This window comes from Phaethon lepturus, unplaced genomic scaffold, assembly GCF_000687285.1.
Source record: "Phaethon lepturus isolate BGI_N335 unplaced genomic scaffold, ASM68728v1 scaffold8609, whole genome shotgun sequence".
In the NCBI taxonomy this organism is placed as follows: domain Eukaryota; kingdom Metazoa; phylum Chordata; class Aves; order Phaethontiformes; family Phaethontidae; genus Phaethon; species Phaethon lepturus.
Window position 1 is genome coordinate 22,634 of NW_010565492.1, and position 17,795 is coordinate 40,428.

Below are 17,795 nucleotides of genomic sequence, written 5' to 3' on the forward strand. Positions count from 1 at the left end.
AGATACCCATAAAGAAAAAGAAAAAACAACAAAAACCTAACAAAGTTTTGTATCTGGAAGAGGATTTTCAAAGTAACTGAAAAGGCATCAGTAGGAGCCTGGATAAAGCTTGCAAAAAAAAAAATTCAAAAACAGGGAAAAACACCCCACCAAACCAACTATAACTCCAATGACAATAATTTACTAAAGCAGTCCTGAGCTTCCAAGAGAACTATGTTAGTGAGCTCTGGTTTGATGTACAAGTATGCATATACATGCCCAAACATAAAATACAGTTTCATTATTTTCTTAATTGTATAAACCTTCCACCACACAGCAAGCAAGAAGAGAGCTGGGAACAGAGGGAAGCTTTTGAGAAATATCTTGTAGCACACTGTAGAGTTGGATGGTGCTGAAAATACTCAAACATGCAGGAAACCTAGATTTCATCAACACCCATACAATCCTGCATTGGTATGAACAGCCTCTGTCAATCCCAGGTGGCTCAGGTTATTAGCATGAACAGGCCTCAAGAGTGCAAGGAAAAACACTTGGAAAATGCTGAATTGCATGCAGTTCAGAACCTGTCAAGCAAGCGAGGAAAAAAAGGTAAATGGACATATTTTTTTTAAAAAACAAAACCACATGTTTAAAAAGACTAAAACAATGACTGCTAAGTTTCTGCTATACAGCCTCTTCATGCTTTCAAAAACCAGAAAGTTTTCTTATAGGATGCTTGTTCTACATGAGGCAGGAAGACCACTAAGTTTGGACACTCTGAGAACTAAAAGAAACATATGGAGAGAAATCAGTAAGACAAATATACGGAACAAAATATATATATTGTTTGTGATAATGAAGTTGTCATACATTTAATGGAAGCTATAGTACTTAAATCTACAGACAAAATTAAATACGTAATGTGTAAAAAAGTCATTATTTACCATAGAGAATAATATTCCTACTTAAAAATGTGGACACTATCCACAAGCGTCCAAGCATAACAGAACACAGGAACGTAACAATAGTGAACTATGCATCAAGAGAAGACAGAGAATTTCAAAGTGTGATAATCTATTAAGTATTCTTGCAAGGAAGAAAAAAGAAAAAGCTATATATTATCTTTCTAGAGAAAGATACATGATTCTACACTTTTCTGCATTGCAATCAAAGCTGTTAACTACCGTGAAGACATATACAAGCACACTTTAAATTAGTTTAACCTCAGCAACATGACATCCAACAGAGGTTGAGAAAACATCAAGAAAGTGCCCACAGTAAGCCCTACTCTGTCACAGCTAAACTGCTACTGTTATCTGACCTGCTCCTGCTTAAAACTGTTGATAAATATCCTGTGTTAAATCACTGTCACAGAGAACTGGCTACAGTAGATAGTGGTCTAAGTATCCAAGTGTCATACTTCATATACTTACGGAGTTCTATCAAGCATTTTATTAGCTACATTACAGACAACTCAGAAAGTAAACATTATTTTAAATACTCACAGATCTACATTCTAACAGATAATCCAAATTCCAATTTACTAGTTGATATCTGTTAGACCACCACATGAGAGCAGAGAACAGGATGATCAAGTCAATGATCAGTTGTTAACACAACTATCTACAATATGTGGAAAAAATGAAGCTACATCATCACTGGGTACCTTGACTGTAATAGCCAAACTGTAGTTACGGCTACATAACTTGTACTAAAACATCATTAACTTTTCTGTAAATTATGTAATACAAAGATGTATTTTATTTAAACACAGGAAATTCTGTATTCTACCTCCCTTCAATATATTAGTTAGAAACACCTATGCAAATAACGTATTAATATCTCCTTATAGGCCATGATTGAATTGCATTCAGATAGAATAAAGTACAAACCAAAATGCAAAAGTACACTTGTAAATTCAAGCTTCTTAGTATGTCAAAGCAACAACTAAGCCACACCCACCAGGAAAGAACAAAAACAAAAAATAAGTGGTTATTTTACTTCATGCTGTAAAAGCCATGTTTGAGAAGTAGAGCCACGCAAGACAAGAAGCTAATATGCAGAAAAGAAAGATGGTACAAGATACAACAAATGGAAAGAAAAAAAAAACAAAAAAGAGAAGCTGGTCTAGTGATTATGGCTCAGAAAGCAGGGAACGTGAAGCAGGTGCTATAAGAAAAAAAAGTAGCAGACATTTAAAGTTCAGAGAGTGTAAGACACAGAAAAGAGTTTATATGATGGAAACAATGAACTAATAATACCGTGGTAAAGCCCAAAGCATTTACTAAATATTTCTTGTACAGATGGACATGTGCAGTCTGTTTGTATACAAGTGTCACAACAGAAATCGTGAGTATGATTTTTACTATCTGAAGTTTTTCTTCTCAGGTTTGGCTGAAACTGATTTTATATTATTATAAGTACAGGAAACACGTCAACATGAAAAACACCACCCAACTCTTGCTACCCAAGTTATAACCGTATATATTTACCTCACAACAACCTTCATTTATGTACTTTTCAGGTAGAAACTAACGTCCAATAACAGTTTTCTAGTGAGAACCAAATCAAGTTCTCAAGTCCTTTACAGCAGCAGAAAGGTTTAGCCTTACAGTGACAGCAAGAATCCAAGATTAGTTTGGGAAAGGAATCAATGACAACAGCTGTTAGTGCATGCATATGTGGGGGCATGTAAAGAAAACTAGCTCTGAAGAGGCTGTTGTTCTTCCCACCTCCAAAATAATACTTTGCACTTAAGAGGTAAACTGCCCACACAATTGTCAGTTCTGGAAGAAGACAGAGAAAAATGGATTACTGAAGAGCTACAGTGGACCTCACAAAGGAACACCAGCAAGAATAAACTGGTCCTTTCTTGGTCTTGAGAAAAATCAAGAAAATCAATGCAACTCTGAAATATAGATACCAAGAGACTAAGAAGAGAACAACAGAAGAGAGAGTTGCTTTGTAACACTGAATACACCTACTGGATACAAGAAGCCTGTACTACTACACTGCATCCCGCTTCAAGCTAAAACCAAACATGTAATCCTTGGCATTGTGGAGGGAAATGAAACCTGGCTTTAAAGTAACAGAGCTGGTATACAGCCATGTAAAACTGAATTACAGTAGTTTGAGTGGTACTTCTATTTCTTGATAGTGAATCTAAAAAGAAGTTTCCAGAAATATTGCTATATTTTCTGATATGTAGATAGGAGAAAAACCATGAAGAAATGTGAATGCAACTGTATAAAGATCCCCTTATTTCCTAGCCTCCTCTTTTTAAATTTTTTTTTTCCTCCTTCTTCTCATAGACAAGTATGAGTCAAGCTTCTTGCCAGTCAACACCCACTCTCCATCACAGGAATACCACAAACTGTTTCTGCTGTAAGATGATTCCCTAACATTTTATCTACAGACAAACCCATCCCTTTGTACAACCTACCAACATCAGTCTCATCCTTCCAACTCTCATTTTCACTGTGTTGTTTTGCAAGATCCAGTTCTAGTCCATTTCAGTATCATGCCATATTCACTCCTATCTATTTTAAAAAACAGTAATTCAGAGCTACCCAATGTGTCATTATCTGTGCAACAATGGCTAATTTTATGCCTCAAACTATGAAAGAAATATATGCACATGCGTATGTGTGTATGTATGTATATACATGTATTTGTATTTAATCCCACACAAAAATCTGCTAAATAAAATGGGATTGGATAAAAAATAAGCCTTTGCAAGAACAGGCCCTTTAACCGTAAGCTTCTTTGTTGTGTTACATTTCCATCTGCCTCTTTTTAACACCAAGAACAGTATCAGTACATAATAATTACTTTTACCTCAATGTAAGTCCTACCAGCTAACAAATGCACAAGTGTTTTTTTTTTTGTTTGAGGTTTGTGTTTTGGTTTTTTTGTTTTGTTTTGTTTTGTTCCCCCCCCAATTACTTTAGGGAAAACAAACAAACAACATACCTCCAGCTGTTTGCTAGCTTCTTCATTTCTCAGTATCAGGGATAACTTGGTTCGAAGACTTCGAAAGTGCATATCAATCAGCATATTTGCCCGCTTTGTTGTTACATCATTGATTGACTAAATTATTAATAAAGAAAACAGTGGTTTACACATGAACGTTTGAAACAAACCATTGCCAGTGGTATGGTTAGACGTTTGTACTTACCAAAATAATAAGCTGGTGGTTTTCAGAATCATATGTTACAGAAAAAGCTCCAACTGCCTTTTTGAAGTCCTTATGTGCAGATTCTTTGGCACACCTAGGAATAAAAATGCTACAAAGTTAAAAATAACAATGGCTGCATTTATTGTTCACAGCCAAAAAGACTAATTCCTTAATACAGATAATCTGAATATATCCAAGTTCTCCCTTTTAATGCAGGTGTTATTTTATTGTTACCATAACTTATTTTATTCATTTTTCTTTAATTTGTTTTATGAGTAGCATTAGAAATATTTCAGAAATCTTATGTATGTATATCTATGAAATGACAAACCAGTTAAGTAAAACTACATTAAAAAGCTGTCATCGTTTACAACTGACAAGTCCAAAGTTTCAAACACACCATGAACCAGTACGATGTGCAACTTCACTGTAACCGCTGCAGCATTCTAACAATCTTATGCTCATGCTGTATTTTGCTTCACCAGGCTTCTTCTGTCCACTCGATACTTAATGAACTTGTGGACTGTAACATTAACATCAGAAATTCTTAGTTTAACCTGCATTTATAGCTTATTCCACATTGAGGCAATAACAGTATCTCAAAAAAGCAGAAAATGATCTGAAAAGGGAAGTCAGTACTAGTCTGAGTTTAGAGACATATTTACATGAGAACGACTCTAGAAAAAAACTAGCTATGGGAAGAAAACTATGGGAAGTTTGAGTATTTCAAAACTATTCCCACAGCCATCACTGAAACACCTTACACCATACAATATAAGGCAGCGTTTTCTTTTGTCCTTAAATACCAACTTGCATAGATTGTCAGATACTCTATCAATGAAAGAGTGACCACTTGAAAATTATCAACAAAGTTGACAAAAGAAAGGATTCAAATTAATGTGTGCACATCACTGAACAGCTGTAACGGTAACATTCTTAATCTATACTGCATACAAACCTTAAAACCTTGAAGAAAGTATTTCCCCCTCCTGGACTAAACTGCATTTCAAAAATAATCTTTTCTATTTGTGAAATATGAGCATGTCCACATTTGTATTTTTTACATTCTTATATGAAGATTTTAAAGGTTAATTTAGAGCAGTAAAAAGCATTTTTATTCCCTCTTGTCTCAGGCTCAAGAAGTTACCCACATTTTGAAACAAGATTAAAGAAACTCCTATACTTACATTTGCCTTAAATCTTCTGGAACTGCCAGTTTGATTTTATGAAAAGTATCTTTTGTTGCAGGTTTATTGGGGTTCACAGATCTCAAACGCTCAATTGTGACAATTTCGTTGTATGTAGCATCACAGGCTGCATATTCTATTACGTAGAACTGGTATAAAAATAATAAGATCATCCAAGCCACACATTTAATGACATGAGTGAGCATTACACTGTTAAGCGACAGGCACTTTTGTTAACTGTACAAGTCAAATTCAAACTGTTCAGTTTGAGGTTAATGGTAATTGCAACAGTCCTAATCAAGAGACTCTTTGAAAATTAAGAGTTAAAACACACTGTGCACATCAATATAAAAAACAAACAACAAAAGAAAAATAAAGTATAAATAAATATATAAAAAATTATATATATATGTATATATGCATATTCCTACCTCACCCTTTATCATTCTCACTTTAGCCAACCACCAACAGCAGGGTTCTTTTTCATTTGCCCTGGAATAAACCTAAACAAAATACATACATTATATCTGTAGCAGTCTTAAAAGACATCACTGAAGCTGATACTAATACGATCAGGATTCTGCTATAGGAACAAAATCCAGCAAAATATATTGGTACATAAAGTCTCTCATCTAAGCACTACATAGCAAGCATGTAACAGCTGAAGCATCTACTGCAAATACAGGTAGGATATAAAATTACATATACAAGACTGTACAGATAAATAATATCATAGCCAATCTACTGGCATTAGTTGCTTCAGTCTTGCATACAGTCAGAGGAAAGATAATTCAGCCTTTTACACCGGTTAATATTTCATCAACAATATTTCTAATTGTGTGTAGATCTGTTGAGGTCCTACCAGCGGGTGGAAGGGTGAGGACATGTACCTACACTTCTTTAGCACATATATGATAGTGGCCACCATCCACACCAAAGAGGTTTTGCCGTTTTCTTACCTTTCAAATCAAAATAAACTTAAATAGCATGCAAGCCAAATGCCAGTCTTGAAAGTTCTCTTTTTTAAAGTAATAATAAAAATCAATTTTATAGTTCTATAAAATAAGGAAGTTTTACCAATGTGTTATATTAAAGCCAGTCTCTCTCTACATATACACAAGTATTTACATATACACATATATTTTTATTTTATGCACACACATATATAATGCAAATTATCTCATTTACCTTGAAGCTTTGGTAATAAAGACATTATTTAATTACATCTGAAGAACTACAATCCATCATCTATTTCTAAATTAATTCAGTTCTGATAAAAGACTGATCTGTAATCAAAGAAATGCTGATCATGTTTGTAAATCGGCATGGAGGTCATGGTACATGGAATCCCAAAACAGACCTATGGTTTATAACTGTCAAAATCTTTTTGATGACATGCTTGGCATTATGTTTTATTTACTTGGAATCAAAAAATGTGGCAGTATATAACATGGAAGCAAGCCTTCCACTGGCTTGATGTACATTTTTCACCCAGAGTTCTCTCATTTCTCAAAACAAATGTTGTAAATGGAGCATACATACCTCTACTTCATCGCTTTCATTTATATCTTTATTATAGCCTGCAGGTGGTGGAAACCTCACATCATGGAATGGTATCTGTCTCTCTGGTTGCCAGCTAGAAATAAAAACATAGTGAATGGCCTATGGCCTAAAGATTTTCACCTTCTTTGTAAACAGAATTCAGAAACATTTTCAATCCACTAATTTTTAAGTTTTGTGGAGTTTTTGTGCATATATGTTTTAAAGGTAATGTGATCCAATGTATATGTAATAAGAAGAAACACACCTAAGTGACTATTAAGCATCTTAAATAAATCCCTGATGCTACCTGCAGTGTTTTGAAATCTTCCAGCAGCAGTTTTTACTCTATTTGCAGTTATAGGTTTTAACCTCAACGTTAGAACCACAAGTTAAAAAAGTTAGATAACACATTTGCACACTTCCTTCAAAACAAGCCTGTTTCTTCTTTTTTCTTTGGTTCTGCTATAGATTACAAAAACTTTATTAGGATTTAGGCTGAACACAGTATTAACTTTCAGTTTCTTTAACAGAGAATGGATAAAATGAGCTTGACAAGAAAAGATTATTTTTCAAGAAACTAGAAAAGAATTTCCAAATTCAACAGATGATGCTATAATAAAGATTCACAGGAAAAAGTATACAGCAGTGTTTTATATAGTATATATAGTATATAGCATATTTCCTTCTTTTCCTGAAGGAAAAGAAACCTGAACTAAATGGTATAATGGAAGGTTAACTTTTTATGCCCTTAAATGATGGCAAAGGATCTATCACTTATCTATAAAATTTTGCAATAGTGTAATCTGCTAAATCTAAAGTAAGACATTTACATGATAAAGAGACAGTCATGGTGGCACTGTTGACTTACTCAAACACAGGTTGTTACCATGTAAATTCAGTAATATGCTTACCTTCCCAACAAAACCCATGTTACTATAGTTTTGTACTTAAAAATATTTAAACAGTTGAAAGCATTTATACAGAAATGTCACAACATAGCAAATATCAAACATAGTTCTAAAACATGATAGCAGCAAGCTTAAAGTATCTAAAAGACGCTACTCCACATTATTAAGTTATATTTAGGTTAATCAAATGCAAGGTTGATACTCTGTATCATTTATACATATAACATCAGCAATACACTTACTTGTTTTCAAATGCAACTGTTATAGAATCTTCATGTACATCCTTTACAAATGCCTGTGTAGAAAAAAGGTACAATTATGGTCTGCTTATGGACATATTAAAAAATAATTTTGAACTCCTACAAGCTTTCCTTTCACAGATACTGATGAAAGTATACTTAAATTTTGAGTTTCAAGTCAGCCTTTGTAATTTTGGAATAGACTTATATAAAACACTGGCTGTCCAATCAAGGGGAGTCTATTGATGAAGGCTTCGTACTCTAGCTGAAAGAAGCATCACACTTGTAGGCTCTCATCCTGCTGAGGGAATTCAATCATCCCAACATCTGCTGGAAAAGTAGCACAGTGAGCTGTAGGCAATCCAGAAGACTCCTGGAATACAGGGAGTATAACTTCCTGTGCCTGGTAAACAACAGCCCTGCCTGAGGCAATGCCATACTGGACCTGATGGTCACCAACACAAGTGAGCTAACTGGTGACTTCAAGATTGGAGGCAGCCTGGGCTGCAGTGATCATGCACTGGTGGAGTTCACAGTCCTGAGGGATATGGATCAGGCAAAGAGTGAAGTCAGGACCCTCAATTTTAGGAAAGCAACCTTCCAGCTCTTCAAGGAGTTCGTCCCATAGGACCCCTGGGAAACTGCCCTCAGGGGCAAGGGAGAACAGAGCTGCCAGATCTTGAAGGATGCTTTCCATGGAGCACAAGAGCTCTTGAACTCCAGGTGTAAAAAATCAGGCAAGAGACCAGCATGGCTGAGTTGAGACTTGATGGGTAAACTAAAGGGCAAGAAGGAAATGCACAGGCAGAGGAAGCAGGGACAGGTATCCTGGGATGAGTACAGGGATGCTGCCCGGTTGTGTAGGGGTGGAGCCCGGAAGGCCAAGGCACTGCTGGAGTTGAACTTGGCAAGGGATGCCAAGTGGGCCCCATGTGAACGTCATGACATTCAACAAAGCTAAGTGCAAGGTCCTGCACCCGGGTCAGGGCAACCCCCCATATCAATACAGGGATCAAGAGCCTCCCTGCTGAGAAAGACTTGAGGGTACTGGTGGATGAAAAGCTGTACATGAGATGGCAATGTGCACTCGCAGCCCAGATGGCCAGCCATATCCTGGCCTGCATCAAAAGCAGCATGGCCAGCAGGTTAAGGGAGGTGATTGTGCCCCTCTACTCCGCTCTGGTGAAACCCCACCTGGCGCACTGCATCCAGCTCTGGAGCCCTCGGCACAGGAAAGACATGGACTTACAGGACTGGGTCCAGAGGAGGGCCACAAAAATGGTCAGAGGGATGGAACACCTCTCCCCTGAAGACAGGCTGAGAGAGTTAAGGTTGTTCAGCCTGGAGAAGAGAAGGCTCCAGGGAGACCTTATTGCAGCCTTTCAGTACTGAAAGGGGCCTATAAGACAGAAGGGGACAGACATTTTAGCAGGGCCTGTAGCGACAGGACAATGCATAATGGTTTTCAACTAGAAGAGAGCAGATTTCAACTAGATATAAGGAAGAAATTTTTCACAATGAAGGTAGTGCAACACTGGCACAGGTTGCCCAGAGAGGTGGTAGACGCCCCATCCCTGGAAACATTCAAGGTCAGCTTTGACGGGGCTCTGAGCTCATTGCACGGGGCTTGGACTAGATGACCTGTAAAGGTCCCTTCCAACCCAAACTATTCTACAATTCTATGATTCTTCATACTTTTTAGAATAGGAGAGGTTACTAACAAATAACAAGATCATTCTGCATAGTTTTATAAAAAGTTTAAAATGTCTGATTTTATAACCACATTTTATATTTCAGCAAGCACTGAAATTAATCCATGTCAGTACTCTTAAAAAAAGCTTTAAAAAAAATTCCTGTCTTATCTCTCTTTTACCTTGAGGTAAGTTTGAATACTGCACTAGCAACATATCCATATCCATTTCAGCACAGTCTTCCCCTTATTTACTTCATCACACTTACCTTCCATAGCATACCAATTTAAGATAAATGCCCTACAGCTATCCTTCAGTTTTTTTCTGGGGGACAGAGAGCAGTTGTGCTGTTTGCCATGCAACCACAAAGCAGAGTACAGAACTAAGATTCAGCACCAAGTGAGCTTTTCCTGCCTTATGCTACTCATCTGACTGACCTTTGATCAATTTTCAGCTTTAAGCCTGAACATCCCCCCCTCCCCATCTACAGAACAGCAAGATCAATATTCAAAGACCTCTGGGATTTACCAACGAAAGTATTTTTCATAGCTTCAAATAATGCAGGTCACAGGGCAACCAGAAATGAGAAAATTGGCGGGTTTTTTGTTTCTTTCCTTTCAAAAACATCTCTTTGAACTTCTGAAACAGATAGACATTGGTGAAGTGCTAAGTATTTCACTAATATTTGTCCATATATAGTAGATCCTTGTAAGACTGAGTATAAAAGTTTCTTCTACCAATGGAGATCTTAGTAGATCAAAAAATTCTCAGTAAATTGAAAACAATTTAGCAGCAACTACCACTTCTGAGGAAAAGTTAATGAACTGTGGAACATTTTATTCTCCTTGCATTTCAAGCTTCCAAGACAAGAACACCGCTTATTTCTTACAAGAAGGTAAGAGTTTTTCCTCTTACACTTGAATTTAAATGGTTTTTAAAAATTCTTCTGATATTTTTCCATTATAAAGTATTCCAAATTATTTCCTGAGTTGCAGCAGTATCTCAGCGTCAAACAAGAGCAATTCCTAATAACTGATACAGAGCTCCAAGAACTGGTTATACTAAAATTAAGCAGTACATGTGCACAAGTGTCATTACTCAGAGACATTCAGTAGAAGGAAGAAGTGCAATACCAGTTAATAATCTGAAAATAACTAATACCACCTTGAGTACAAGTCAAAGTAAAGCCACAATGACAATAGCAAAAAATGGTTTTAGACCTTGCTCACCTCTCAATACTGTAGGAATAAGGTTACCGGAAGGTTTATTATTGCTAGCATCAAAAGGAGATTTGAAATAGGTGGTTATGTAAATACTGTTAGAGACTGTTTCAAAATTCCAATATATTCCCTCCAAGGGGATTGCAAGCATAGTTGACATTTTTTAATGACATGATACAAAACAGATTTAAGACCACATCTCAGGATCATGTTGATAGTAGTACACAAATGATATTTACATAGAGAGGCAACAGAACTCCCCATTGATCATTACGGATACTGAACATTTCTCTAATGTTTCGTATCGATGTGCCTTCTGTAAGAAGATTCCAGAACTGGATATGCACTTGAGAAATACTATGGTAGTCCTGACCCATTTCACAATATCAGACACATCACCTTCAAAGGCTACACCCATATTTCTTGTAATGTTTGTGATGTGCAGCTCTGAAGCATCTATTCTTATACATGTAGCAGAAATGGATGCCTTTAATACCTGCAAAATACTGTAATCACTACCAAGTATTTGCTATATCCTTCATGCCACAGACTGGAAAAAGATAGGACTTAGTATTATTAGTAACACTTGAGTATGCAAAAGTAGAGATTATTTTATAAGGGAAATCCAACAGAAATTACACCAAGAACACTCAACAGCCTTGAGGAAAACAGGTAAGACAAGACAATGCCCCAAGAATTTGCTGATACTTAATTTTCCTCATATTAATAAAATAGCAAAATATCACTTCTCCTACTATGAATGACACTTTTGAAGAAGTCATCCCCTCTCTGGTGATGAAAACACCAAAAGAGGCTCTAAATAGCACTCTAAAAATTAGAGGAAATCACAGAAAAATATACAAGCACAGCAGCAAAGAGCAAGACTACATCTCATATTCAGATCTGATAGCTCTTAACAACGAAATCATCTTGACTAGAATACTAGAGACTACAGCAATATACACAACCAGCAGCAATAATGCTAAAACCTACCATTAATAAGTAAACCAGATAGTGACACAAATATGTAAGTTATAGCATAAGACCTTTAAACAATCTAGTACTTAAGTTATCTGGAAAAAGTAAAACTTGGGACACATAGCTAGTTGAAAGAGTATTGAACTATGGGGGATTCTTGCTTTCCATTTGCATCATGTCTTAATTTAAAGACTGAAGATCTAGTACAGGGGGTGGAGCACTCTTGTCACTGTGTCTGTCACCATAAAGGGAGAAATGAACTTCATTAGACTGAAGATAATTCCAACGATGTGCAAAGGCTTTCAAGTCAATTACTTTAGAGTCTTACCGCCCCCCAGTTACTACAAAAGCTCTCCTTAAACAGGTCTTCAACGTTGCTTTGGTCACAACCCAGAAACCTGAACCAGGTGTAAAATTATATTAATACAGACACTGCTAGTGAAAACTGCAGGAAATAATTCCTTTCCACAAAAACAGATAGCATACCTGCTTTTCGCTCCAGCCTGGCCAAAAAAGGTGATGTTGTAACACTGCTGTTTGCCTTTTAATTTCCAGCCTTGCAAAATTACAAAAATTCATTGTAATGAATGTTTAATTAATTACAAAGTGAATGTATGCAATATGTACAACACTTCTGCCTACCTCCATGTGAGATTTATGCTTAAAGACAATTAGCCAGACAAAATTAATAGCCTAAATATTTCATTGTCTAATCCCATCATAGAAATATGGTTTTTCTTCTTCACTTTCTTGTGACACAGAAAAATGTCTGAGATACAGACAGTGAAAAACTGTATCACAGCATTATGTCAATTTTCCTCCAGTATAAATGTTTAAACAGATCTTAGTAAGTAAAATGTATTTGGACACTACAGCACTATATATTTGTGTACACTCCTAAGTACAAATAGAAACATTTCAAAACATTTCTAAGTTTTTGTAAAAAAAAAAAAAAAATCACAAAATTTAACCATTAATGCCTTTGGAAAACCAAAATTAAAGCTTATCAGAACTGTTTGGTTTTCTTTATTCTGTGATATGTGTAAAATTATATACAAGGCTAAAAAGAAATGAGACCTTTAACACCATAAGCCAAATTCACAGGCACAGGACAAGGCAGCCTTTACATGCCAGTAAAAGCAGAGAAGAGGTACTGATTTCCCACAAAGTATTACTAAAAGTACAACAAGCATTCATCAGTCTTTTTTTTGCAGTAAAGAGTGTAAGTTGGGCATGGAAATTCAAAATAAAGGTGCATATATGTGCGTTTGAAATGCACACCCAAGAAGGGACAGAACACTGGCTATGATGAATGTGAACACATAGAAGAAAAGCATTAAAAACATAGTGCAGCTAGATGAAAGTAAAATGAGGGAATAGGACAGTGAAAGACTACAGCAGCTGGGATATCACTATACTAATAGTGAAGATATCAAAATAAGAGCACACAAAAAGAAATCAGAACCAGTGAAAAAGATTTGCTTTTACTGCTGTGAACAGAAACATATTTTACAATGGCTAACGTTAATTCTTCTTCTCTAATGTGGAATAAAAATCTAATGTGCTAAGTTTTCTACACCAAATTTGACTTTCAGTCACATAAACGATTAACGTTACTTAATTAAGTCTGAAATATGGAGAGAAAAGATGTTTACAAACACTCACATGTCATGGCATTTCTAAAACACATGAGCATTCATGTTCTAAGAGGGGTTATATGCTGAAGATATAATATAAATTTCACAAATAATTTGATAGAAAATAAAAATTATTGGAAACACCAATATATTTGTTACTTGTGCGCTAAACTGAATGACATACACTTCAAAAGAACAAATATGCGCTCCAGTTGCCATGAAGTTTTGTGGCCATTTTTAAAGTTTGCTCTCATCATTGGATATAAGCATTGTCGACCATTTTAATATGGGAGGATAATTAACTGCAAAGAGTGAAAGTAGGGAAAAATACACTTTAAGATTAAAAAACTGCTATGTTGATACAAATGTGCATCTACTGTTCACATAACAGTTCTCTAACATTTCGTACCTGTGGGAAGGAAAAAGTCAAAAGGGATCTCACACGGCTAATCAAGTCTGAGAAGGGCAGGCCATACAAAGAAACAGAATAGGGAAAGAATAGTCATATAAATGGTAACCGAACAAGGGAAAATGGTACAGGCTACCATTCTCAGGAGGACTGAGTAGACAGGATTGTGAATGTACAAAGAGACTGGAGGTATTTCCTGGGCATACGTTTGTGTGGAACAGTGAAAGAAAAGAAGTGATACGGAATGCAACAGGAGGCCAATGAAACAGTTGTTAATAGTGAGGCTTGAAGTAATAAAGAACTAAAAAATATGATTTTGTCAATTGTAGCTTCAAAGAAAAAATGTGGAGTATCTATAAAACCAAGGAAACAATGGCAAAGTGCTGAAACTACTGGGATAAAAAGTGGAAGACTTTTTAACAAGGTTATAGAGCAAGAAGTGGCAAAAATTGTTCACAGACAACATATAGATGTTAACAGCAGACATCGTTCCAAAACCATCTGCCTCATAAACAGGATGCTTTCCATCTTCAACAGAGGATACAAGAAAGAATCACTCTCGAACTGGAGAAGAAAAATCAATCCCATGCTGGAAAGGCATCCAGCATGTCCTCTTTTAGAGAGAACTAATATCTAAAGCTAGTCCCAGAAAGATTAGACAGAGGACTGCCTATTAGTCCTCTGAGAATAAGAACTTCAAAACCCAGTTTGCTACACCTATACAAGAAAAGATGTGAAAAGATATGCTCTAATAGCATACATCTTCAAGATTTAGTTACTTAGCTGTGACCCGCAAAAAGGCAGTTCCCTCTCCTTAGGATTCACAGTTGGACCAGCAGTTTGTTGGACCAGTCTTCTTCAATTAAATAAGGGAATCAAATCTTTTCTTTCCAAGGATTCTGGGCCCAGCAGCATACCAAGTCATGACTAAGCATCTCTAGGTACCAGACTGTCAATTATCCCTGAATCATGCTCATTGATTGCACTGCATTTTCCATGGAACAATTCATCTTAGCCAAGGAGAAAAAAAAAAAAAAAAATCATGAAAGTATGAAGCACTCACCAAGCAATATTTTAATTCCATTCAGAAAGAAGTAGTCTCTGCTACAGCAATCACACCAACACACTCCAGTACTGTGTAATGTAGTCCACCCGACCAGTATGAAATTTTAATTCAAATACTCCAGTTGAGTATGAACACATCCTCAAACCATCTCTTAGGTTTTGTTTGCAACATGATCGCTCTAGTTGATCCAGAACGCATTCTGAGATCCAAGTCCCACAGGTAATACAAGCAGAGAAAAGACTGGTTTATTACTCTCAGTAGGGCTTAGGTGACAATTAGGCACCGATTTTATACTATCAAGATCGAGATGCTGCTGGGTACACTCAAAATGAAACTAAGTGCTTAGGGACTCAAATGTATAAGGTCCTCAAAGAGAGCTACAAGGTGAATGTGAGAACCTGAAGTGGCAATTAGGCACCTACTTGTGCCACTTAGTCCCTTCCTGACTCTAGCAGCCTCATATTCCTCTTCTCCATGTTTTAGTATCAAGATAGAGGTGTATTCTTCCAAAACATTTACATATTCTGATGAAGATCTTCAGAATGATTCAAAGCCAAAGAAATCCTCACAAGTTACCAGTAAACCATGAGGTTGAATAAAAGAATTGTTTTGCTTTTGATTTGTTTGCAGTGTTACTGTGGTAAAACATTCCTCAAGAGGCTGCTTAAAGAAACTTTTTAAATGAAAAAAATCATCTTGCAATTAAATCTGCACCTGACATCATCACACACTTCTTATGTTGGGTCAACCAATTCATTTTATAATCAAATTCCCCACCTGCAAGATGGGCGTAAAACTCACAAGAAAGCATTTAGATAAATTACTTAATAACAGAGTGATACTCAGACATTATGATGAAAGTAAAAATTGTACCTAAAATTCAAGTAATTTCAGCTAGAGGAAAATTGCTGATTTATATTGAACACTATTGCATGAGGGTGATTAAAAAAATCAGCTCACAGCTGATCACAAAAATCAGCTTATTTATCTTAAAAAAAGCATTCATCTTAAGTGTGATGCTCCATCTAGACAGGTAATATGGGTGAAGACCAATAAACCTGTGTGCCTTGTTTGTCCCCTTAGATAATTTAACCAAGTCCTCTTGGTTAGAGATTAAGAAGAGACAAAAAAATTCCTATGTTTAAATTTCTAAAAGTTAAAAGGCAAACATAATATACAACTTGGAGGTAATGTCTGTTATAACTTGGATACACTAAATAATGTTTAATGAATAAGCTCCCATGACCATGTGCTCGAATTAAATTTTCACCTAAACTACAACCAGAAATGTCAGTTTGTTATGGATAAAAGGGGTACAGGACCCCATGATGTAAATATTGAGCGTAATCAAAAAAAGTTACAGACACTTTCAATTCTCCCAAGTTTCTTTGATAACAGTTGTCACTAAAGAATGCTCAATGTCATTTTTATCATAACTTATTTCGCATGAGTGTAAATACATAATTTTATAAAAGCCTCATTAAAAGTTCTCTTATACAACATATTTATACCTTCCATTTCTTTGCGCAAATACTGTCTTTAAAAATGTAAAACTGATTTTTGAAAATGCTAAATAATTTAATTCCAGGAAGCAATATACAGATCTAGGACTTCAACTACAACACTGCAAACCCAAAAGATGCTTATTTACCATATTTACAGACTTGTTTCACACATACTTTAAAAAAAAAATCTCTTATTCTGAAAATAAGATTTATCACATGTATTTTAAAAATGAGCTTTTAAGAGGTCTTTTTTTTTTCTTAGAAACACTCAGAGCTGTTGGAACCATATAATTCGGATACCAACCTGCCCTACCACACTAACACCAGAGTGTGAAATTCTACCTGTTCCTTCAACGCTAACATAAATATTGGATGTTGCACAATAACTAGGCCCAATTTTTAAAGTACTAGGAACATTTAAATGGCAGCAAACTTTCAGAAACTGATCCATGACTGCTTCTAGTATGTTGATAACATGTCAACGATAGTAGGCCCAAACCACTGTGTCCAAATTTAATTTTTCTGTGACTAGGGTAAACACACAAATTATACCCTATTAATATACTGATTAATACACCCCAACTCATGCAAAGCCACAACAATACTACACGGTATTAATAAAAATATTAAGTACTCAGCATGTGTGTTCAAGGTTCAGTGATGGCTTTATTCAGCACCAGGGCTTGGAAACAAACACGGAATGCCATTAAGTAGTTTCAGTAAGAAGTACATTTGAAAATCAAATGCATTTAGCAACTCAGCATATATATACTTCGTCAAGCAATGCTCTCTATAATATCAGTAGGCAGTATCCCCTGCATAGCATTAAGAGCAGGAAACCACGACAGCATTTTATCCTGAACGTGTATTTAAAAAGCACCTCCCCCCCATAAGCGCCGTGCACTGGCAGTGCAGCTCTCCTGGAAACCTAGAGAGCAAGAAAGACTTTCCTTAAGTAGCGACAAAAGCTGAGGATTTAGCAATTAATGCCACATCCCCAGCCCTGATCTCGCTTCAGCGCCAAGGAGAAGGTGGCCGAGGGTTCTCCCGGGCTCCCCTGAAACACCGGCAGTGCGAGGGTCTCCCCTTCCCACAATAGGGGGAAGGCCCAAGGCCTCCACGGGCGCCGGGGCCCTCTCTCATCTTCCCTCTCTCCCTCATCAGGCCTCGAGTTCCCTCAGCCCTGGGGCGGCGGCCCCCGGCTCCTCTTACCCCCGAGGCCCAGCTCCCGTTCCCCAGACACCAAGAGGGACCCGC

The 17,795-nt window shown here is 36.5% G+C and overlaps 1 protein-coding gene across 3 annotated transcripts in view; it reads right to left on the minus strand.

Annotated features, from left to right (window-relative positions):
- FMR1 (fragile X mental retardation 1) overlaps window positions 1-17,795 on the minus strand; it is a 37,457-nt gene that overhangs the window by 19,341 nt on the left and 321 nt on the right. For 2 of the 3 annotated variants that reach the window (XM_010295200.1, XM_010295199.1), the window contains exons 2-7: window positions 8,036-8,088; window positions 6,886-6,979; window positions 5,775-5,846; window positions 5,344-5,492; window positions 4,157-4,250; window positions 3,952-4,068 (exon numbers count right to left, since the gene is read on the minus strand). In XM_010295200.1, the coding sequence (XP_010293502.1) occupies window positions 3,952-4,068; window positions 4,157-4,250; window positions 5,344-5,492; window positions 5,775-5,846; window positions 6,886-6,979; window positions 8,036-8,088 (579 nt within the window). Of the gene's footprint in view, window positions 1-3,951; window positions 4,069-4,156; window positions 4,251-5,343; window positions 5,493-5,774; window positions 5,847-6,885; window positions 6,980-8,035; window positions 8,089-9,871; window positions 9,881-17,795 lie in introns of those variants that run through there. The other variant, XM_010295201.1, reaches the window with a different exon arrangement.